We start from the raw sequence: 24,682 nt of genomic DNA, 5'->3' as shown, positions 1-24,682 counted from the left end.
GTCCCCTCCACCAAATTTTCCTTTTTGTCCCCTTCAACAATATTCCCATTTGTTCTCTTGTCTTTCAAATGTTTACCTCGTTCCAAAAGACCTTATTTTCCTTATAGTATACTGATACTCTCTCACCTCATCTCTCATTTGCCCTCTTTTTCAACCACTGCACCTTCCTCTAGATCTCTTGTCACTTACTCTTATACATCTCCTAATCATTTGCAATTCATCCCTTAAAATACTGCCCATATGACCCTTTTTTTTCTTTCACAAACAACTTTACTTCCTCAGCCTGCCACTGACTACCCTTTCTAATCTGCCCACCTCTCACATCTTTCATGCCACATGCATCTGTTCCAAATCCCTAAATATCTTCCAGTCCTCATTCACACCCCTCACATCTTCTACTTTCACCTTTTGCCATTATAAGCTCAATCTGTGTGGCGAGGAAGAGACAGGAATGGATGAGGCCAAGGAAGTACGAATATGTAAATGTGTATATATGTCTGTGTATGTATATTCCTGTATATGTTGACATGTATTTATTTATTATTTACTTTGCTTTGTCGCTGTCTCCCGCGTTAGCGAGGAAGCACAAGGAAACAGACGAAAGAATGGCCCAACCCACCCACATACACATGTATATACATACACGTCCACACACGGAAATATACATACCTATACATCTCAACGTATACATTTATATACACACACAGACATATATACACATATACATAATTCAAACTGTCTGCCTTTATTCATTCCCATCGCCACCCCACCACACATGAAATAACATCCCCCTTCCCCCTCATGTGCATGAAGTAGCGCTAGGAAAAAACAACAAAGGCCACTTTCGTTCACACTCAGTCTCTAGCTGTCATGTAATAATGCACTGAAACCACAGCTCCCTTTCCACATCCAGGTCCCACAGAACTTTCCATGGTTTACCCCAGACGCTTCACATGCCCTGGTTCAATCCATTGACAGCACATCGACCCCAGTATACCACATCGTTACAATTCACTCTATTCCTTGCACGCCTTTCACCCTCCTGCATGTTCAGGCCCTGATCACTCAAAATCTTTTTCACTCCATCTTTCCACCTCCAGTTGGGTCTCCCACTTCTCCTCGTTCTCTCCACCTACGACATATATATCCTCTTAGTCAATCTTTCCTCACTCATTCTCTCCATGTGACCAAACCATTTCAAAACACCCTCTTCTGCTCTCTCAATCACACTCTTTTTATTACCACACATCTCTCTTACCCTATTATTACTTACTCGATCAAGCCACCTCACACCACATATTGTCCTCAAACATCTCATTTCCAGCACATCCACCCTCCTGCGCACAACTCTATCCATAGCCCACGCCTCACAACCGTATAACATTGTTGGAACCACTATTCCTTCAAATATATCCACTTTTGTTTTATGAGATAATGTTCTCGACTTCCACACATTCTTCAACGCTTCCAGAACTTTCGCCCCCTCCCCCACCCTATGATTCACTTCCGCTTCCATGGTTCCATCCACTGCCAAATCCACTCCCAGATATTGAAAACATTTCACTTCCTCCAGTGTCTCTCCATTCAAACTTACCTCACAAATGACTTGTCCCTCAACCCTACTGTACCTAATACCCTTGCTCTTATTCACATTTACTCTCAACTTTCTTCTTTCACACACTTTACCAAACTCAGTCACCAGCTTCTGCAGTTTCTCACATGAATCAGCCACCAGCAATGTATCATCAGCGAACAACAACTGACTCACTTCCCAAACTCTCTCATCCACAATAGACTGCATACTTGCCCCTCATTCCAAAACTCTTGCATTCACCTCCCTAACTACCCCATCCATAAACAAATTAAACAACCATGGAGACATCACACACCCCTGCCGCAAACCTACATTCACTGAGAACCAATCACTTTCCTCTCTTCCTACACGTACACATGCCTTACATCCTCAATAAAAACTTTTTACTGCTTCTAACAATTTTCCTCCTACACCATATATTCTTAATACCTTCCACGGAGCATCTCTATCAACTCTATCATATGCCTTCTCCATATCCATAAATGCTCCATACAAATCCATTTGCTTTTCTAAGTATTTCTAACATACATTCTTCAAAGCAAACACCATATTCACACATCCTCTACCACTTCTGAAACCATACTGCTCTTCCCCAATCTGATGCTCTGTACATGCCTTCACCCTCTCAATCAATACCCTCCCATATAATTTACCAGGAATACTCAACAAACTTATACCTCTGTAATTTGAGCACTCACTTTTATCCCCTTTGTCTTTGTACAATGGCACTAAGCAAGCATTCCGCCAGTCCTCAGGCACCTCACCATGAGTCATACTTACATTAAATAACCTTACCAACCAGTCAACAATAAAGTCATCCCCTTTTTTAATAAATTCCACGGCAATACCATCCAAACCCACTGCCTTGCCGACTTTCACCTTCTGCAAAGCTTTTACTACCTCTTCTCTATTTACCAAATCATTCTCCCTAACCCTCTCACTTTGCACACCACCTCGACCAAAACACCCTATATCTGCCACTCTATCATCAAACACATTCAACAAACCTTCAAAATACTCACTCAATCTCCTTCTCACATCACCACTACTTGTTATCACCTCCTCATTAGCCCCCTTCACTGAAGTTCCCATTTCTTCCCTTGTATTACACACTTTATTTACCTCCTTCTAAAATATCTTTTTATTCTCCTTAAAATTTAATGATACTCTCTCACCCCAACTTTCACTTGCCCTCTTTTTCATCTCTTGCACCTTTCTCTTGACCTCCTGCCTCTTTCTTTTATACATCTCCCACTCATTTGCATTATTTCCTTGCAAAAATCATCCAAATGCCTCTCTCTTCTCTTTCACTAATAATCTTACTTCTTCATCCCACCACTCAGTACCCTTTCTAATCTGCCCACCTCCCACGCTTCTCATCCCACAAGCATCTTTTGTGCAATCCATCACTGATTCCCAAAATACATCCCATTCCTCCCCCACTCCCCTTACCTCCTTTGATCTCACCTTTTTCCATTCCGTACTCATCTCTCCTGGTACTTCCTCGCACAAGTCTCCTTCCCAAGCTCACTTACTCTCACCATTCTTTTCACCCCAACATTCTCTCTTCTTTTCTGAAAACCTCTACAAATCTTCACCTTCGCCTCCACAAGATAATGATCAGACATCCCTCCAGTTGCACCTCTTAGCAAATCAAAATCCAAAAATCTCTCTTTCGTGTAATTAACACATAATCCAACAACATTCTCTGGCCGTCTCTCTGACTTACATATGTATACTTATGTATATATCTCTTTTTATACCAGGTATTCCCAATCACCAGTCCTTTTTCAGCACATAAATCTACAAGCTCTTCACCATTTCCATTTACAACACTGAACACCCCATGTACACCAATTATTCCCTCAACTGCCACATTACTCACCTTTGCATTCAAATCACCCATCACTATAACCCAGTCTCGTGCATCAAAACTGCTAACACACTCACTCAGCTGCTCCCAAAACACTTGCCTCTCATGATCTTTCTTCTCATGCCCAGGTGCATATGCACCAATAATCACCCATCTCTCTCCATCCACTTTCAGTTTTACCTATATCAATCTAAAGTTTACTTTCTTACACTCTATCACATACTCCCACCATTCCTGTTTCAGGAGTAGTGCTACTCCTTCCCTTGCTCTTGTGCTCTCACTAACCCCTGACTTTAATCCTAAGACATTCCTAAACCACTCTTCCTCTTTACCACTGAGCTTCGTTTCACTCACAGCCAAAACATCCAGGTTTCTTTCCTCAAACATACTGCCTATCTCTCCTTTTTTCTCATCTTGGTTACATCCACACACATTTAGACACCCCAATCTGAGCCTTCAGTGAGGATGAGCACTCCCTGTGTGACTCCTTCTGTTTCCCCTTTTAGAAAGTTGAAATACAAGGAGGGGAGAGTTTCCAGCCCCCCGCTCCCGTCCCCTTTAGTCGCATTCTACGACACGTGAGGAATGTGTGGGAAGTATCATTTCTCCCTTATCCCCATGTACATGTGCGTGCATGGTCATTTATGGATATATGTGCGTATATGAGTGGATAAGCCATTCTTCGTCTGTTTCTTGGCATTACCTCGCTGAGGCGAGAAACAGTGAGTAAGTATAATATAATAATCTATCTATTCATCTATTATATATAATAGCTGTTTCCTGCACCAGTGAGGTAGCGCCAGAAAACAGACAAAGAATGGACCATCCATTCATGTATATATATACAGTATATATATATATATATATATATATATATATATATATATATATATATATATATATATACATATATATATATATATATATATATATATATATATATATATATATATATATATATATATATATATATATATATATAAATATATATATATATATATATATATATTTTTTTTTTATTTATTATACTTTGTCGCTGTCTCCCGCGTTTGCGAGGTAGCGCAAGGAAACAGACGAAAGAAATGGCCCAACCCCCCCCATACACATGTATATACATACGTCCACACACACAAATATACATACCTACACAGCTTTCCATGGTTTACCCCACACGCTTCACATGCCCTGCTTCAATCCACTGACAGCACGTCAACCCCGGTATACCACATCGCTCCAATTCACTCTATTCCTTGCCCTCCTTTCACCCTCCTGCATGTTCAGGCCCCGATCACACAAAATCTTTTTCACTCCATCTTTCCACCTCCAATTTGGTCTCCCTCTTCTCCTTGTTCCCTCCACCTCTGACACATATATCCTCTTGGTCAGTCTTTCCTCACTCATCCTCTCCATGTGCCCAAACCACTTCAAAACACCCTCTTCTGCTCTCTCAACCACGCTCTTTTTATTTCCACACATCTCTCTTACCCTTAGGTTACTCACTCGATCAAACCACCTCACACCACACATTGTCCTCAAACATCTCATTTCCAGCACATCCATCCTCCTGCGCACAACTCTATCCATAGCCCACGCCTCGCAACCATACAACATTGTTGGAACCACTATTCCTTCAAACATACCCATTTTTGCTTTCCGAGATAATGTTCTCGACTTCCACACATTCTTCAAGGCCCCCAGGATTTTCGCCCCCTCCCCCACCCTATGATCCACTTCCGCTTCCATGGTTCCATCCGCTGCCAGATCCACTCCCAGATATCTAAAACACTTCACTTCCTCCAGTTTTTCTCCATTCAAACTCACCTCCCAATTGACTTGACCCTCAACCCTACTGTACCTAATAACCTTGCTCTTATTCACATTTACTCTTAACTTTCTTCTTCCACACACTTTTCCAAACTCAGTCACCAGCTTCTGCAGTTTCTCACATGAATCAGCCACCAGCGCTGTATCATCAGCGAACAACAACTGACTCACTTCCCAAGCTCTCTCATCCCCAACAGACTTCATACTTGCCCCTCTTTCCAAAACTCTTGCATTCACCTCCCTAACAATCCCATCCATAAACAAATTAAACAACCATGGAGACATCACACACCCCTGCCGCAAACCTACATTCACTGAGAACCAATCACTTTCCTCTCTTCCTACACGTACACATGCCTTACATCCTCGATAAAAACTTTTCACTGCTTCTAACAACTTTCCTCCCACACCATATATTCTTAATACCTTCCACAGAGCATCTCTATCAACTCTATCATATGCCTTCTCCAGATCCATAAATGCTACATACAAATCCATTTGCTTTTCTAAGTATTTCTCACATACATTCTTCAAAGCAAACACCTGATCCACACATCCTCTACCACTTCTGAAACCACACTGCTCTTCCCCAATCTGATGCTCTGTACATGCCTTCACCCTCTCAATCAATACCCTCCCATATAATTTACCAGGAATACTCAACAAACTTATACCTCTGTAATTTGAGCACTCACTCTTATCCCCTTTGCCTTTGTACAATGGCACTATGCACGCATTCCGCCAATCCTCAGGCACCTCACCATGAGTCATACATACATTAAATAACCTTACCAACCAGTCAACAATACAGTCACCCCCTTTTTTAATAAATTCCACTGCAATACCATCCAAACCCGCTGTCTTGCCGGCTTTCATCTTCCGCAAAGCTTTCACTACCTCTTCTCTGTTTACCAAATCATTTTCCCTAACCCTCTCACTTTGCACACCACCTTGACCAAAACACCCTATATCTGCCACTCTATCATCAAACACATTCAACAAACCTTCAAAATACTCACTCCATCTCCTTCTCACATCACCACTACTTGTTATCACCTCCCCACTTGCGCCCTTCACCGAAGTTCCCATTTGCTCCCTTGCCTTACGCACTTTATTTACCTCCTTCCAGAACATCTTTTTATTCTCTCTAAAATTTAATGATACTCTCTCACCCCAACTCTCATTTGCCCTTTTTTTCACCTCTTGCACCTTTCTCTTGACCTCCTGTCTCTTTCTTTTATACATCTCCCACTCAATTGCATTTTTTCCCTGCAAAAATCGTCCAAATGCCTCTCTCTTCTCTTTCACTAATACTCTTACTTCTTCATCCCACCACTCACTGGAAATGGTGAAGAGCTTGTAGATTTATGTGCTGAAAAAGGACTGGTGATTGGGAATACCTGGTTTAAAAAGCGAGATATACATAAGTATACGTATGTAAGTAGGAGAGATGGCCAGAGAGCGTTATTGGATTAAGTGTTAATCGACAGGCGCGCGAAAGAGAGACTTTTGGATGTTAATGTGCTGAGAGGTGCAACTGGAGGGATGTCTCATCATTATCTTGTGGAGGCGAAGTTGAAGATTTGTATGGGTTTTCAGAAAAGAAGAGAGAATGTTGGGGTGAAGAGAGTGGTGAGAGTAAGTGAGCTTGGGAAGGAGACTTGTGTGAGGAAGTACCAGAAGAGACTGAGTACAGAATGGAAAAAGGTGAGAACAAAGGAGGTAAGGGGAGTGGGGGAGGAATGGGATGTATTTAGGGAAGCAATGATGGTTTGCGCAAAAGATGCTTGTGGCATGAGAAGCGTGGGAGGTGGGTTGATTAGAAAGGGTAGTGAGTGGTGGGATGAAGAAGTAAGATTATTAGTGAAAGTGAAGAGAGAGGCATTTGGACAATTTTTGCATGGAAAAATGCAAATGAGTGGAAGATGTATAAAAGAAAGAGACAGGAGGTCAAGAGAAAGGTGCAAGAGGTGAAAAAGATGGCAAATGAGAGTTGGGGTGAGAGAGTATCATTAAATTTTAGGGAGAATAAAAAGATGTTTTGGAAGGAGGTAAATAAAGTGCGTAAGACAAGGGAGCAAATGGGAACTTCAGTGAAGGGGGCAAATGGGGAGATGATAACAAGTAGTGGTGATGTGAGAAGGAGATTGAGTGAGTATTTTGAACGTTTGTTGAATGTGTTTGATGATAGAGTGGCAGATATATGGTGTTTTGGTCGAGGTGGTGTGCAAAGTGAGAGGGCTAGGAAAAATGGTTTGGTAAAAAGAAAAGAGGTAGTAAAAGCTTTGCAGAAGATGAGAGCTAGCAAGGCAGCAGGTTTGGATGGTATTGCAGTGGAATTTATTAAAAAAGGGAGTGACTGTATTGTTGACTGGTTGGTAAGGTTATTTAATGTATGTATGATTCATGGTGAGGTGCCTGAGGATTGGCGGAATGCTTGCATACTGCTATTGTACAAAGGCAAAGAGTGAGTGCTTAAACTACAGAGGTATAAGTTTGTTGAGTATTCCTGGTAAATTATATGGGAGGGTATTGATTGAGAGGGTGAAGGCATGTACAGAGCATCAGATAGGGGAAGAGCAGTGTGGTTTCAGAAGTGGTAGAGGATGTGTGGATCAGGTGTTTGCTTTCAAGAATGTATGTGAGAAATACTTAGAAAAGCAAATGGATTTGTATGTAGCATTTATGGATCTGGAGAAGGCATATGATAGAGTTGATAGAGATGCTCTGTGGAAGGTACTAAGAATATATGGTGTGGGAGGCAAGTTGTTGGAAGCAGTGAAAAGTTTTTATGGAGGATGTAAGGCATGTGTATGTGTAGGAAGAGAGGAAAGTGATTGGTTCTCAGTGAATGTAGGTTTGGGCAGGGGTGTGTGATGTCTCCATGGTTGTCAAATTTGTTTATGGATGGGGTTGTTAGGGAGGTGAATGCAAGAGTTTTGGAAAGAGGGGCAAGTATGCAGTCTGTTGGGGATGAGAGAGCTTGGGAAGTGAGTCGGTTGTTGTTCGCTCATGATACAGCGCTGGTGGCTGATTCATGTGAGAAACTGCAGAAGCTGGTGACTGAGTTTGGTAAAGTGTGTGAAAGAAGAAAGTTAAGAGTAAAGGTAAATAAGAGCAAGGTTATTAGGTACAGTAGGGTTGAGGGTCAAGTCAATTGGGAGGTAAGTTTGAATGGAGAAAAACTGGAGGAAGTGAAGTGTTTTAGATATCTGGGAGTGGATCTGGCAGCGGACGGAACCATGGAAGTGGAAGTAAATCATAGGGTGGGGGAAGGGGCGAAAATCCTGGGAGCCTTGAAGAAAGTGTGGAAGTCGAGAACATTTTCTCGGAAAGCAAAAATGGGTATGTTTGAAGGAATAGTGGTTCCAACAATGTTGTATGGTTGTGAGGTGTGGGCTATGGATACAGTTGTGCGCAGGAGGGTGGATGTGCTGGAAATGAGATGTTTGAGGACAATATGTGGTGTGAGGTGGTTTGATCAAGTAAGTAAAGTAAGGGTGAGAGAGATGTGTGGAAATAAAAAGAGTGTGGTTGAGAGAGCAGAAGAGGGTGTTTTGAAATGGTCTGGGCACATGGAGAGAATGAGTGAGGAAAGATTGACCAAGAGGATATATGTGTCGGAGGTGGAGGGAACGAGGAGAAGTGGAAGACCAAATTGGAGGTGGAAAGATGGAGTGAAAAAGATTTTGAGTTATCGGGGCCTGAACATGCAGGAGGGTGAAAGGCGTGCAAGGAATAGAGTGAATATATATATATATATCCCTGGGGATAGGGGATTAAGAATACTTCCCACGTATTCCCTGCGTGTCGTAGAAGGCGACTAAAAGGGGAGAGAGCGGGGGGCTGGAAATCCTCCCCTCTCGTTTTTTTTTTTCCAAAAGAAGGAATAGAGGGGGCCAGGTGAGGATATTCCAAAAAAGGCCCAGTCCTCTGTTCTTAACGCTACCTCGCTAATGCGGGAAATGGCAAATAGTTTAAAAGAAAAGAAGAAAGATATATATATATATATATATATATATATACGTGTAGGAAAAGAGGAAAGTGATTGGTTCTCAGTGGATGTAGGTTTGCGGCAGGGGTGTGTGATGTCTCCATGGTTGTTTAATTTGTTTATGGATGGTTTGTTAGGGAAGTGAATGCAAGAGTTTTGGAGAGAGGCAAGTATGCAGTCTGTTGTGGATGAGAAGGCTTGGGAAGTGAGTCAGTTGTTGTTGCTGATGATACAGTGCTGGTGGTTTATTCGGGTGAGAAGCTGCAGAAGCTGGTGACTGAGTTTGGTAAAGTGTGTGAAAGAAGAAAGCTGAGAGTAAATGTGAATAAGAGCAAGGGTTGAGGGACAAGTCAATTGGGAGGTAAGTTTGAATGGAGAAAAACTGGAGGAAGTGAAGTGTTTTAGATAACTGGGAGTGGATTTGGCAGCAGATCGAACCATGGAAGTGGAAGTGAGGCACAGGCTGGGGATGGCGCAAAAGTTCCGGGAGTGTTGAATAATGTGTGAAAGGCGAGAACATTATCTTGGAAAGCAAAAATGGGTATGTTTGAAGGAATAGTTGTTCCAACAATGTTATATGGTTGCGAGGCGTGGGCTATAGATAGAGTTGTGAAGAGGAGGGTGGATGTATTGGAAATGAGATGTTTGAGGACAATATGTGGTGTGAGGTGGTTTGATCGAGTAAGTAATGAAAGGGTCAGAGAAATGTGTGGTAATAAAAAGTGTGGTTGAAAGAGCAGAAGAGGGTGTTTTGAAATAGTTTGGTCACATGGAGAGAATGAGAGGAAAGACTGACAAAAAGGATATGTGTGGCAGAGGTGGAGGGAACGAGAAGAAGTGGGAGACCAAATTGGAGGTGGATAGATGGAGTGAAAAAGATTTTGAGCGATTGGGGCCTGAACATGCAGGAGGGTGAAAGGCGTGCAAGGAATAGAGTGAATTGTAACGATGTGGTATACCGGGGTCGACTTGCTGTCAACGGATTGAACCAGGGTCTGGATGTGGAAAGGGAACTGTGGTTTCAACATGACAGCTAGAGATTGAGTGTGAACAAATGTGGCCTTTGCTGTCTTTTCCTAATGCTACCTCGCACGTACGCAGGGGGATGGGATTGTCATTTCATGTGTGGCAGGTGGCGACGGGAATGAATAAAGGCAGGAAGTATGAATTATGTACATGTGTATATATGTATATGTCTGTGTAAGTATAAATATGTATATGTTGAAATGTATAGGTATGTATATGTGCATGTGTGGATGTGTATGTTTATATATATGTGTATGTGAGTGGGTTGGGCCATTCTTTCGTCTGTTTCCTTGTGCTACCTCACTGACGCGGGAGACAGCAACAAAGTATAATAATAATAATGATAAAAAAAATATATTTGTCCTCTTTTTCAACCCTTGCACCTTCCTCTTGACCTCATGCTGTTTTCTTTTATACACCTCCCAGTCATCTGCACTCCTTCCTTGAAAATATCTTCCAAATGCCTCTCTTTTCTCTTTCACTAACAACTCATCCCATCACTCACTACCCTTTCTAATCTGCCCACCTCCCACCTTTCTCATGCCACATGCATCTTGTGCATTTGCCATCACTGCTTCCCTAAATACATCCCATTCCTCACCCACTCCCTTCACATTATTTGCTCTCACCCTTTGCCATTCTACACTCAATCTCTCCTGGTATTTCCTCACATGTCTCCTTTTCAAGCTCATTTACACTCACCACTCTCTTCTCCCTAACATTTTCTCTTCTTTTTTGAAAACCTCTACATATCTTCACCTTCACCTCCACAAGATGGTGAAATCCTGCAAGGCGGTGGGTTTCGATGGTATTGCAGTGGAATTTATTAGGAAAGGGGGAGACTATGTTGTTGAATGGTTGGGAAGGATATTCAGCATATGTATGGATCATAACGAAGTGCCTCAGGATTGCTGGAATGCATGCATAGTGCCATTGCACAAAGGCAAAGGGGATAAAGGTGAGTGTTCAAACTACAGAGGCATAAGTTTTTGAATATTCCTGGGAAATTATATAGGAGGGTATTGATTGAGAGGGTGAAGGCATTTACAGAGCATCAGATTGTGGAGGAGCAGTGTGGTTTCAAAAGTGGTAGAGGAAAATCTATGTGAGAAATAATTAGAAAAACAGATGGGTTTGTATGTAGCATCAATGGATCTGGAGAGGGCATATAATTGGGTTGACAGAGCTGCTTTGTGGAAGGTCTTAAGACTATATGGTGCAGGAGGTAAGGTGCTACAAAGGAGTTAAAAGTTTTTATCAAGGATGTAAGGCATGTGTACGAGTAGGAAGAGAGGAGAGTGATTGGTTCCCAGAGAAGGTCAGCTTGCAGTATGGGTGTGTGATGTCCCCATGGTTCTTTAATTTGTTTATGGATGGAATGGTTAGGGAGGTAAATGCAATAGTTTTGGAGAGAGGGGCAAGCATGCAGTCTATTGGAAATGAGAAGGCCTGGGAAGTGAGTTAGTCATTATTCACTGATGATACAGCACTGGTGGCTGATTTGAGTGAGAAACTGCAGAAGTTGGTTACTGAGTTTGGAAAAGTGTATGAAAGGAGAAAGTTGAGAGTAAATGTGAATAAGAGCAAGGTTATCAGGTTCAGTAGGGTTGAGGAACAAGTTAATTTTGATGTAAGTTTGAATGGAGAAAAATTGGAGGAAGTGACGTGTTTTAGATATCTGGAAGTACACTTGGCAGGAAATAGAACCATGGAAGCAGAAGTGAGTCATGGGGGGGGGGCAGGCAGGCCAAAGGTTTTGGGAGTGAAGAATGTGTGGAAGGAGAGAATGTTATCTAGGACAGCAAAAATGGGTATGTTTGAAGGGATAGTAGTTCCAACAATATCATATGGTTGCGAAGCATAGACTATAGATAGGGTTGTATGGAGGAGTGTGGATGTGTTGGAAATGACATGTTTGAGGACAATATATGGTGCAAGGTTGTTTGACCAAGTAAGTACTGATAGGGTGAGAGATGTGTAAAAATAAAAAAAGTGTGGGTGGGAGCAGAAGAGGGTGTGTTGAAATGGTTTGGACATGTGGAAACAATGAGTGAGGAAAGGTTGACAATGAAGGTATATGTGTCAGAGGTGGAGGAAAGAAGAAGTGGGAGACCAAATTGGAGGAGGAAGGATGGAGTGCAAAAGATTTTGAGCCCTTGTGGCCTGAACATATAGGAGGGTGAGAAGCGTACAAGGAACATAGTGAAATGGCATGATGTAGTATACCACGGTTGACGTGCTTTCAATGGACTGAACCAGGGCATGTGAAATGTCTGGGGTAAACCATGAAAAGGTCTGTGAGGCCTAGATGTGGATAGGAAGGTGTGGTTTTGGTGCATTACACATGACAGCTAGAGACTGAGTGTGAACAAATGTGGCCTCTTTTGTCTGTTTTCTTGGTGCTCCCTCATTGAAACAGGGGGTAGTGATGCTGTTTCCTGTGGGGCAGGGTAGCACTAGGAATAGATGAAGGCAAGCAAGTATAATATGCACATGTGTGTATATGTGTATGTCTGTGTATGGGTATGAATACGTGTAAATGTTGATGTGTATATGTATATGTATGTATATGTGCAAATAAGCACTAGGAATACATAAAGGCAAGCAAGTATGAATATGTACTTGTGTATACATGTATATGTCTGTGTATGTGTATGAATATGTGTAAATGTTGATATGTATATGTATATGTGCAAGTAAGGGTGTTTATGTGTATATAAGTGTGTATGAGTGGATGGGCCTTTTTTTGTCTGTTTCCTGGCACTACCTCACTGATGCAGGAAATGGCAATCAAATTTAATATATAAAACATAAAATATATATACCACTTAAATGCTATCTGGTTGTATTAATAAACCATTCAACTTGATAAATTCCAGAATTACTGTACATCCATCACAAATTGACTAATAAGCAAGTTACGTAGAAGACATGGCATTACTTGATATAAATATGCAGCATAAAATAATGCACTGCCCATAGATATGTATGAATATATACAAGCAATGACCTCAACATGTATACAGTAACCTGTTCTCTTTTAAAGATAAAATGAAAAAGGGTGCTGATCCATTTGAGGGAAAAAGTCAATCCAGAAGCAGGTTTCCTGTCAGCATGCAATCTAAGAGAATTCTGAGCTCTAAGACAACTTGAACAAATGATCAGTGATATCATCTTTGTGGCAGTTTCTGACTGGCTAAAGACAGGACTGAAATATGCGAGCTGTCTCTGCCGTGGTTAAATGAATAGTAAACGGTAGGGATAACCGACATTTCCTCACTGAAAATACAGATGGTTGAAAGGTCCTGACCCTGATATCACATGGGAAGTTCTAAAGAATCTCTCATGCCCACAGGACAGACCACAAAAAAGAGAAATTCTAGCTTCAGCCTTTTTTTTTTTTTTACTTTATCTCTACTTCTACAATTTCAATCAATTACTATACTAAAAAAAGCTATATAAACTGAGTTGAGAAGCAGACTCACCTGTGCCATCCATCGGAAGTCCCTCAACAACAACTTGTCCATGAGATTCATTTTTTTCCACTGATACACTGGTATGCAAATACCTCTGGTCCCTGGGCTCCATGAGGAGCCCCTCACATTTGCACGTGTTTCTCATTTGTCCTCCACGTGCTCGGAAATCTGCTAACACTGCTTGAAAATCCTTATCAACAGCTTCTTTGGTTTGTTTTAACTTAATAAATGCATGAGAAGATCTGATTTCAACATTATGATTTTTGTCTTTCACTTCTTTCACATCCATTTCTGAGAAGCGAGGGCGACGCATAATGTAGTCTTTTTCTAGCTGTACAGAAAAATAGAGGTTCTTCTGAAAATATCTTCGCAGTATGCTATTTCTCCCAACTTCAGATTCAAGATACGGAACACTGTACTTCAGATATGGAGAACATGAGAGAATGGTTTCATCAAGTGCCTTTCTGAAATTACTAGAAAATGGTAACTCTGTTACTGAAAGAGAGTGATGAGAAGGTTCAACAGGGCCTTCCTGAGGAGATACACCTGAGTTGAGGTATGAATGTAATGGATCACTGAAATCACTGACTGTCTGAGATACCTTTGCCCTGTCTGAAGTCTCAGCTAGTGGCACTGATGTTTCCCCTGATGAGCTCACAGAGTCCTTCTGTAAACATTCTTTAAAAGAGATCTCTTTGGTATTTTCCACATACTGTGTAGAATAGAGTAAATCACTTTTGATATCAGTGTCATTCTCATTAGATCCTTTTCTTGAACTTCGCTCCTGGTCAAGGCTCTCCACCATGTTATTCCTTCTGAAATCATCCTCAAACACTTGGTCCTCAAGATCAAAACTCTCAGATGGAAGAGGAGATATTGTAATAAACTCATCCATCAAGAACGCTCTTTCAAGTTTCCAGTTATATACAGCATATATCATAAAGTACATGATTCTTTTCACCCGCTTTAGCTCTGCATTAGTGGCACCACGGAGGATTACAGTACACCCAAGATGAGTTGCACATCCATCAAAGAACATTAAAGTTTTCAACTTGTTTTTCCCATACATAGGATACGTTCTCACATAAAAGTTGTGACACATTCCTAAAGTAGGTCTGGTTAACTGAGCATCAATAGAAGACACCAATTCAGCTTGAGTACATCTAGCCACTCGTTCCATGACGGAGGGTTTCACATTCATAACTAATGTGATTCCATGAGCCTGCAAGAAGAAAATATAAAATCTATAGAGTAAAAGGAATACAGAAAAATACTAACAGTTCAGCACATGTTTGTAATTAAGATTACAATCAAAATCAAATATTCAATGAATTACCCTGACTTCTTAAAGATGATAGTGACATTAAGTTATGTCATATATATCTTCACTTCACACTTAAATGTAAAAAAAAAAAATGTAAATGTGCGATAGAGTGTAAGAAAGCAAACCCTAGACTGATGTGGGTAAAACTGAAAGTGAATGGAGAGTGATGGGTGATTATTGGTGCTTATGCATCTGGTCATGAGGCAAGTGTTTTGGGAGCAGCTGAATGACTGTGTTAGCAGCTTTGGTTCACAAGACTGGGTATTAGTGATGGGTGATTTAAGTGTGAAGGTGAGTAATGTGGCAGTTGAGGGTTTATTGGTGTACATGAGGTATTCAGTGTTGTAAATGGATATGGTGAAGAGCTTGTAGATTTGTGTGCTGAAAAAAGACTGGTGATTGGAAATACCTGGTTTAAAAAGAGAGATATACATAAGTATATGTATGTGAGTAGGTGAGATGGTCAAAGGGCATTATGGGATTATGCATTAATTGATAGGCATGTACAAGAGAGACTTTTGGATGTCAATGTGCTGAGAGAGGCAGCTGGAGGGATGTCTGATCACTATCTTGTAGAGGCGAGGGGAAAAGACAAGTAGAGGTTCTCAAGAAAGAAGAGTGAATGTCGGGAAGAAGAGAATGGTGAGAGTAAGTAACTTTGGAAAGGAAACTTGTTAGTGAAAGAGAAAAGAGGCATTTGGACAATAATTGCAAGGAAGAAGTGCATATGACTGGGAGATGTATAGAAGAATGCGGCAGGAGGTCAAGAGAAAGGTGCAAGGATTGAAAAAGAGGGTAAATGAAAGTTGGGGTGAGAGAACATCAATAAACTTTAAGAACAAAAAGAAATTTTAGGAGGTAAATAATGTGCAAAAGAAGAGAGAACAAATGGAAACATCAGTGAAAGGGAGTGGGAGAGTGAGTGATAACACATAGTGATGAAATGAGTAGATGGAGTGAGTATTTTGAAGGTCTGTTGAATGTGTTTGATGAAAGAGTGGCAGATGTAGGGTGTTTTTGTTGGGGTGCTGTGCAAAGTGAGAGGGTTAGGAAGAATGGTTTGGTTAAGACAGAGGCGGTGGTGAAAATCTTGCAAAAGATAAAATCCGGGAAGGCAGCGGGTTTGGATGGTTTTGCAGTTGAATTTGTTAGAAAAGGGGGCAACTGTGTTGTTGATTGGTTGGTAAGGATATTCAATGTATGTATGGATCATGGTGAAGTGCCTCAGGATTAGCAGAATGCATGTATAGTGCCAAGGTACAAAGGCAAAGGGGATAAAGGTGAGTGTTTAAACTACAGAGGCATAAGTTTGTTGAATATCCCTGGGAAACTGTATGGGAGAGTATTGATTGAGAGGCTAAAGGCATGTACAGAGCATCAGATTAAGGAGGAGGAGTGTGGTTTCATTAGTAGTAGAGGATGTGTGAATCAAGTGTTTGCTTAGAAAATTTTTTTTTCTTTTTTTTTTTTGCTTTGTCGCTGTCTCCCGCGTTTGCGAGGTAGCGCAAGGAAACAAACGAAAGAAGTGGCCCAACCCACCCCCATACACATGTATATACATACGTCCACACACGCAAATATACATACCTACACAGCTTTCCATGGTTTACCCCAGACGCTTCACATGCCCTGATTCAATCCACTGACAGCACGTCAACCCCGGTATACCACATCGCTCCAATTCACTCTATTCCTTGCCCTCCTTTCACCCTCCTGCATGTTCAGGCCCCAATCACACAAAATCTTTTTCACTCCATCTTTCCACCTCCAATTTGGTCTCCCTCTTCTCCTCGTTCCCTCCACCTCCGACACATATATCCTCTTGGTCAATCTTTCCTCACTCATTCTCTCCATGTGCCCAAACCATTTTAAAACACCCTCTTCTGCTCTCTCAACCATGCTCTTTTTATTTCCACACATCTCTCTTACCCTTACTTTACTTACTCGATCAAACCACCTCACACCACACATTGTCCTCAAACATCTCATTTCCAGCACATCCATCCTCCTGTGCACAACTCTATCCATAGCCCACGCCTCGCAACCATACAACATTGTTGGAACCACTATTCCTTCAAACATACCCATTTTTGCTTTCCGAGATAATGTTCTCGACTTCTACACATTCTTCAAGGCTCCCAGAATTTTCGCCCCCTCCCCCACCCTATGATCCACTTCCGCTTCCATGGTTCCATCCGCTGTCAGATCCACTCCCAGATATCTAAAACACTTCACTTCCTCCAGTTTTTCTCCATTCAAACTCACCTCCCAATTGACTTGACCCTCAACCCTACTGTACCTAATAACCTTGCTCTTATTCACATTTACTCTTAACTTTCTTCTTTCACACACTTTACCAAACTCAGTCACCAGCTTCTGCAGTTTCACACATGAATCAGCCACCAGTGCTGTATCATCAGCGAACAACAACTGACTCACTTCCCAAGCTCTCTCATCCCCAACAGACTTCATACTTGCCCCTCTTTCCAAAACTCTTGCATTCACCTCCCCAACAACCCCATCCATAAACAAATTAAACAACCATGGAGACATCACACACCCCTGCCGCAAACCTACATTCACTGAGAACCAATCACTTTCCTCTCTTCCTACACGTACACATGCCTTACATCCTCGATAAAAACTTTTCACTGCTTCTAACAACTTGCCTCCCACACCATATATTCTTAATACCTTCCACAGAGCATCTCTATCAACTCTATCATATGCCTTCTCCAGATCCATAAATGCTACATACAAATCCATTTGCTTTTCTAAGTATTTCTCACATACATTCTTCAAAGCAAACACCTGATCCACACATCCTCTACCACTTCTGAAACCACACTGCTCTTCCCCAATCTGATGCTCTGTACATGCCTTCACCCTCTCAATCAATACCCTCCCATATAATTTACCAGGAATACTCAACAAACTTATACCTCTGTAATTTGAGCACTCACTCTTATCCCCTTTGCCTTTGTACAATGGCACTATGCACGCATTCCGCCAATCCTCAGGCACCTCACCATGAGTCATACATACATTAAATAACCTTATCAACCAGTCAACAATACAGTCATCCCCTTTTTTAATAAATTCAACTGCAATACCATCCAAACCTGCTGCCTTGCCGGCTTTCATCTTCCGCAAAGCTTTTACTGCCTCTTCTCTGTTTCCCAAATCATTTTCCCTAACCCTCTCACTTTGCACACCACCTCGACCAAAACACCCTATATCTGCCACTCTATCATCAAACACATTCAACAAACCTTCAAAATACTCACTCCATCTCCTCACATCACCACTACTTGTTATCACCTCCCCATTTGCGCCCTTCACTGAAGTTCCCATTTGCTCCCTTGTCTTACGCACTTTATTTACCTCCTTCCAGAACATCTTTTTATTCTCCCTAAAATTTAAGAATGTAAGAAATAATTAGAAAAGCAGATGGATTTGTATGTGGCATTTATGGATCTGGAGAAGGTAAAGGAGGGTTGACAGAGATGCTTTATGGAAAATCTTAAGAGTATGTGGTGTGGGAGGTAAGCTGCTAGAAGCAGTGGAAAATTCTTATCAAGGATGTGAGGCATATCTAAGAGTAGAAAGAGAGGAGAATGATTGGTTCCCAATGAAGGTCAGTAAGGGAGGTAAATACAAGGGTTTTGGAGAGAAAGGCAAGTATGCAGTCTGTTGGGGATAAAAGGACCTGAGAAGTGAGTCAGCTGCTGTTCACTGATGATAGAGCACTGGTGGCTGATTCAAGTGAGAAACTGCAGAGGTTGGTCACTGAGTTTGGAAAAGTGTGTGAAAGGAGGATGTTGAGAGTAAATGCAAATAAGAGCAAGATGATAAGGTTCAGCAGGTTTAAGGAAAAAGTTTACTGAAATGTAAGTTTAAATGAAGAACCATGGAAGCAGAAGTGAGTAACAGGATGCGGTAGGGAGAAAAGTTTCTGGAAGCCATGAGGAATGTATGAAAAGAGAGAACATTATCTCGGAGCAAAAACCGGTGAAGGAATAGTAGTTCCAACAATATCATATGGGTGTGAGGCATAAGGTATAGATACGCTTGTATGGAAGAGGGTGGATGCATTAGATATGAAATGTTTGAGAACAATATGTATTTTAACTTTCTAAAAGGGGAAACAGAAGAAGGAGTCACGCGGGGAGTGCTCATCCTCCTCGAAGGCTCAGATTGGGGCGTTTAAATGTGTGTGGATGTAACCAAGATGAGAAAAAAGGAGAGATAGGTAGTATGTTTGAGGAAAGGAACCTGGATCTTTTGGCTCTGAGTGAAACGAAGCTCAAGGGTAAAGGGGAAGAGTGGTTTGGGAATCTCTTGGGAGTAAAGTCAGGGGTTAGTGAGAGGACAAGAGCAAGGGAAGGAGTAGCACTACTCCTGAAACAGAAGTTGTGGAAGTATGTGATAGAGTGTAAGAAAGTAAATTCTAGACTGATATGGGTAAAACTGAAAGTTGATGGAGAGAGATGGGTGATTATTGGTGCATATGCACCTGGGCATGAGAAGAAAGATCATGAGAGGCAAGTGTTTTGGGAGCAGCTGAATGAGTGTGTTGGTGGTTTTGATGCACAAGACCGGGTTATAGTGATGGGTGATTTGAATGCAAAGGTGAGTAATGTGGCAGTTGAGGGAATAATTGGTATACATGGGGTGTTCAGTGTTGTAAATGGAAATGGTGAAGAGCTTGTAGATTTCTGTGCTGAAAAAGGACTGGTGATTGGGAATACCTGGTTTAAAAAGCGAGATATACATAAGTATATGTATGTAAGTAGGAGAGATGGCCAGAGAGCGTTATTGGATTACATGTTAATTGATAGGCAAATGAAAGAGAGACTTTTGGATGTTAATGTGCTGAGAGGTACAACTGGAGGAATGTCTGATCATTATCTTGTGGAGACGAAGGTGAAGATTTGTAGAGGTTTTCAGAAAAGAAGAGAGAATGTTGAGGTGAAGAGAGTGGTGAGAGTAATTGAGCTTGGGAAGGAGACTTGTGTGAGGAAGTACCAGGAGAGAGGAGAGGTATAAAAGAAAGAGGCAGGAGGTCAAGAGAAAGGTGCAAGAGGTGAAAAAGCGTGCAAATGAGAGTTGGGGTGAGAGTATCATTAAATTTTAGGAGAATCAAAAGATGTTTTGGAAGGAGGTAAATAAAGTGCGTAAGACAAGGGAGCAAATGGGAACTTCAGTAAGGGGCGCAAATGGGGAGGTGATAACAAGTAGTGGTAATGTGAGAAGGATATGGAGTGAGTATTTTGAAGGTTTGTTGAATGTGTTTGATGATAGAGTGGCAGATATAGGGAGTTTTGGTCGAGGTGGTGTGTAAAGTGAGAGGGTGAGGAAAAATGATTTGGTAAACAAAGAAGAGGTAGTAAAAGCTTTGCGGATGATGAAAGCCAGCAAGGCACCAGGTTTGGATGGTATTGCAGTGGAATTTATTAAAAAAGGGGTGACTGTATTGTTGACTGGTTGGTAAGGTTATTTAATGTATGTATGATTCATGGTGAGGTGTCTGAGGATTGGCGGAATGCTTGCATACTGCCATTGTACAAAGGTAAAGGGGATAAGAGTGAGTGCTCAAATCACAGAGGTATAAGTTTGTTGAGTATTCCTGGTAAATTATATGGGAGGGTATTGATTTAGAGGGTGAAGGCATGTACAGAGCATCAGACTGGGGAAGAGCAGTGTGGTTTCAGAAGTGGTAGAGGATGTGTGGATCAGGTGTTTGCTTTGAAGAATGTATGTGAGAAATACTTAGAAAAGCAAATGGATTTGTATGTAGCATTTATGGATCTGGAGAAGGCATATGATAGAGTTGAAAGAGATGCTCTGTCGAGGGTATTAAGAATATACGGTGTGGGAGGCAAGTTGTTAGAAGCAGTGAAAAGTTTTTATCGAGGATGTAAGGAATGTGTACATGTACGAAGAGAGGAAAGTGATTGGTTCTCAGTGAATGTAGGTTTGCGGCAGGGGTGTGTGATGTCTCCATGGTTGTTTAATTTGTTTATGGATGGGTTGTTAGGGAGTTGAATGCAAGAGTAGTTTTGGAAAGAGGGACAAGTATGCAGTCTGTTGTGGATGAGAGAGCTTGGGAAGTGAGTCAGTTGTTGTTCGCTGATGATACAGCGCTGGTGGCTGATTCATGTGAGAAACTGCAGAAGCTGGTGACTGAGATTGGTAAAGTGTGTGAAAGAAGAAAGCTGAGAGTAAATGTGAATAAGAGCAAGGTTATTAGGTACAGTAGGGTTGAGGGTCAAGTCAATTGGGAGGTGAGTTTGAATGGAGAAAATCTGGAGGAAGTGAAGTGTTTTAGATATCTGGGAGTGGATCTGGCAGCGGATGGACCATGGAAGCGGAAGTGGATCATAGGGAGGGGGTGAAAATTCTGGGAGCCTTGAAGAATGTGTGGAAGTCGAGAACATTATCTCGGAAAGCAAAAATGGGTATGTTTGAAGGAATAGTGGTTCCAACAATGTTGTATGGTTGCAAGGCGTGGGCTATGGATAGAGTTGTGCGCAGGAGGATGGATGTGCTGGAAATGAGATGTTTGAGGACAATGTGTGGTGTGAGGTGGTTTGATCGAGTAAGTAACGCAAGGGTAAGAGAGATGTGTGGAAATAAAAAGAGCGTGGTTGAGAGAGCAGAAGAGGGTGTTTTGAAATGGTTTGGGCAAATGGAGAGAATGAGTGAGGAAAGATTGACCAAGAGGATATATGTGTCGGAGGTGGAGGGAACGAGGAGAAGAGGGAGACCAAATTGGAGGTGGAAAGACGGAGTGAAAAAGATTTTGTGTGATCGGGGCCTGAACATGCAGGAGGGTGAGAGGAGGGCAAGGAATAGTGTGAGTTGGAGCGATGTTGTATACTGGGGTTGACGTGCTGTCAGTGGATTGAATGAAGGCATGTGAAGCGTCTGGGGTAAACCATGGAAAGCTGTGTAGGTATGTATATTTGCGTGTGTGGACGTATGTATATACATGTGTATGGGGGGGTGGGTTGGGCCATTTCTTCCGTCTCTTTCCTTGCGCTACCTCGCAAACGCGGGAGACAGCGGCAAAAAAAAAAAAAAAAAAGAATATATATATATATATATATTTTTTTTGCTTTGTCACTGTCTCCCGCGTTTGCAAGGTAGCGCAAGGAAAACAGACGAAAGAAATGGCCCAACCCTCCCCCATACACATGTATATACATACGTCCACACACGCAAATATACATACCTACACAGCTTTCCATGGTTTACCCCAGACGCTTCACATGCCCCGATTCAATCCACTGACAGCACGTCAACCCCGGTATACCACATCGATCCAATTCACTCTATTCCTTGCCCTCCTTTCACCCTCCTGCATGTTCAGGCCCCGATCACACAAAATCTTTTTCACTCCATCTTTCCACCTCCAATTTGGTCTCCCACTTCTCCTCGTTCCCTCCACCTCCGACACATATATCCTCTTGGTCAATCTTTCCTCACTCATTCTCTCCATGTGCCCAAACCATTTCAAAACACTCTCTTCTGCTCTCTCAACCACGCTCTTTTTATTTCCACACATCTCTCTTACCCTTACGTTACTCACTTGATCAAACCACCTCACACCACACATTGTCCTCAAACATCTCATTTCCAGCACATCCATCCTCCTGCGCACAACTCTATCCATAGCCCACGTCTCGCAACCATACAACATTGTTGGAACCACTATTCCTTCAAACATACCCATTTTTGCTTTCCGAGATAATGTTCTCGACTTCCACACATTCTTCAAGGCTCCCAGAATTTTCGCCCCCTCCCCCACCCTATGATCCACTTCCGCTTCCATGGTTCCATCCGCTGCCAGATCCACTCCCAGATATCTAAAACACTTCACTTCCTCCAGTTTTTCTCCATTCAAACTCACCTCCCAATTGACTTGACCCTCAACCCTACTGTACCTAATAACCTTGCTCTTATTCACATTTACTCTCAACTTTTTTCTTTCACACACTTTACCAAACTCAGTCACCAGCTTCTGCAGTTTCTCACATGAATCAGCCACCAGCGCTGTATCATCAGCGAACAACAACTGACTCACTTCCCAAGCTCTCTCATCCCCAACAGACTTCATACTTGCCCCTCTTTCCAAAACTCTTGCATTCACCTCCCTAACAACCCCATCCATAAACAAATTAAACAACCATGGAGACATCACACACCCCTGCCGCAAACCTACATTCACTGAGAACCAATCACTTTCCTCTCTTCCTACACGTACACATTCCTTACATCCTCGATAAAAACTTTTCACTGCTTCTAACAACTTGCCTCCCACACCATATATTCTTAATACCTTCCACAGAGCATCTCTATCAACTCTATCATATGCCTTCTCCAGATCCATAAATGCTACATACAAATCCATTTGCTTTTCTAAGTATTTCTCACATACATTCTTCAGAGGAAACACCTAATCCACACATCCTCTACCACTTCTGAAACCACACTGCTCTTCCCCAATCTGATGCTCTGTACATGCCTTCACCCTCTCAATCAATACCCTCCCATATAATTTACCAGGAATACTCAACAAACTTATACCTCTGTAATATGAGCACTCACTCTTATCCCCTTTGCCTTTGTACAATGGCACTATGCCATATATATATACATATATATATATGCAATGCAAAGGTGAGTAATGTGGCAGTTGAGGGAATTATTGGTATACATGGGGTGTTCACTGTTGTAAATGGAAATGGTGAAGAGCTTGTAGATTTATGTGCTGAAAAAGGACTGGTGATTGGGAATACCTGGTTTAAAAAGAAAGATATACATATGTATACGTATGTAAGAAGGAGAGATGGCCAGAGAGCGTTATTGGATTACGTGTTAATTGACAGGCAAATGAAAGAGACTTTTGGATGTTAATGTGCTGAGAGGTGCAACTGGAGGGATGTCTGATCATTATCTTGTGGAGGAGAAGGTAAGGATTAGTAGAGGTTTTCAGAAAAGAAGAAAGAATGTTGGGGTGAAGAGAGTGGTGAGAGTAAGTGAGCTTGGGAAGGAGACTTGTGTGAGGAAGTACCAGGAGAGACTGAGTACAGAATGGAAAAAGGTGAAAACAAAGGAGGTAAGGGGAGTGGGGGAGGAATGGGATGCATTTAGGGAAGCAGTGATGGCTTGTGCAAAAGATGCTTGTGGCATGAGAAGCGTGGGAGGTGGGTTGATTAGAAAGGGTAGTGAGTGGTGAGAAGAAGAAGTAAGATTATTAGTGAAAGAGAAGAGAGAGGCATTTGGACAATTTTTGCAGGGAAATAATGCAAATGAGTGGGAGATGTATAAAAGACAGAGGCAGGAGGTCAAGAGAAAGGTGCAAGAGGTGAAAAAGAGGGCAAATGAGATTTGGGGTGAGAGAGTATCATTAAATTTTAGGGAGAATAAAAAGATGTTTTGGAAGGAGGTAAATAAAGTGTGTAAGATAAGGGAACAAAAGGGAACTTCAGTGAAGGGGGCTAATGGGGAGGTGATAACAAGTAGTGGTGATGTGAAAAGGAGATGGAGTGAGTATTTTGAAGGT

At 41.8% G+C, this 24,682-nt stretch overlaps 1 protein-coding gene across 4 annotated transcripts in view; it reads right to left on the bottom strand.

The window, feature by feature from the left end:
• The window catches only part of fab1 (fab1 kinase), a 1,098,541-nt gene that overhangs the window by 406,708 nt on the left and 667,151 nt on the right, over positions 1–24,682 (bottom strand). For all 4 annotated transcript variants that reach the window (XM_071675364.1, XM_071675510.1, XM_071675419.1 and 1 more), the window contains exon 15: positions 13,797–15,009. In XM_071675364.1, the coding sequence (XP_071531465.1) occupies positions 13,797–15,009 (1,213 nt within the window). The remainder of the gene's footprint in view (positions 1–13,796; positions 15,010–24,682) is intronic.

This window comes from Panulirus ornatus, chromosome 1 (genome assembly GCF_036320965.1).
Source record: "Panulirus ornatus isolate Po-2019 chromosome 1, ASM3632096v1, whole genome shotgun sequence".
NCBI lineage: Eukaryota > Metazoa > Arthropoda > Malacostraca > Decapoda > Palinuridae > Panulirus > Panulirus ornatus.
This window is presented reverse-complemented; position numbering and strand designations above follow the sequence as displayed.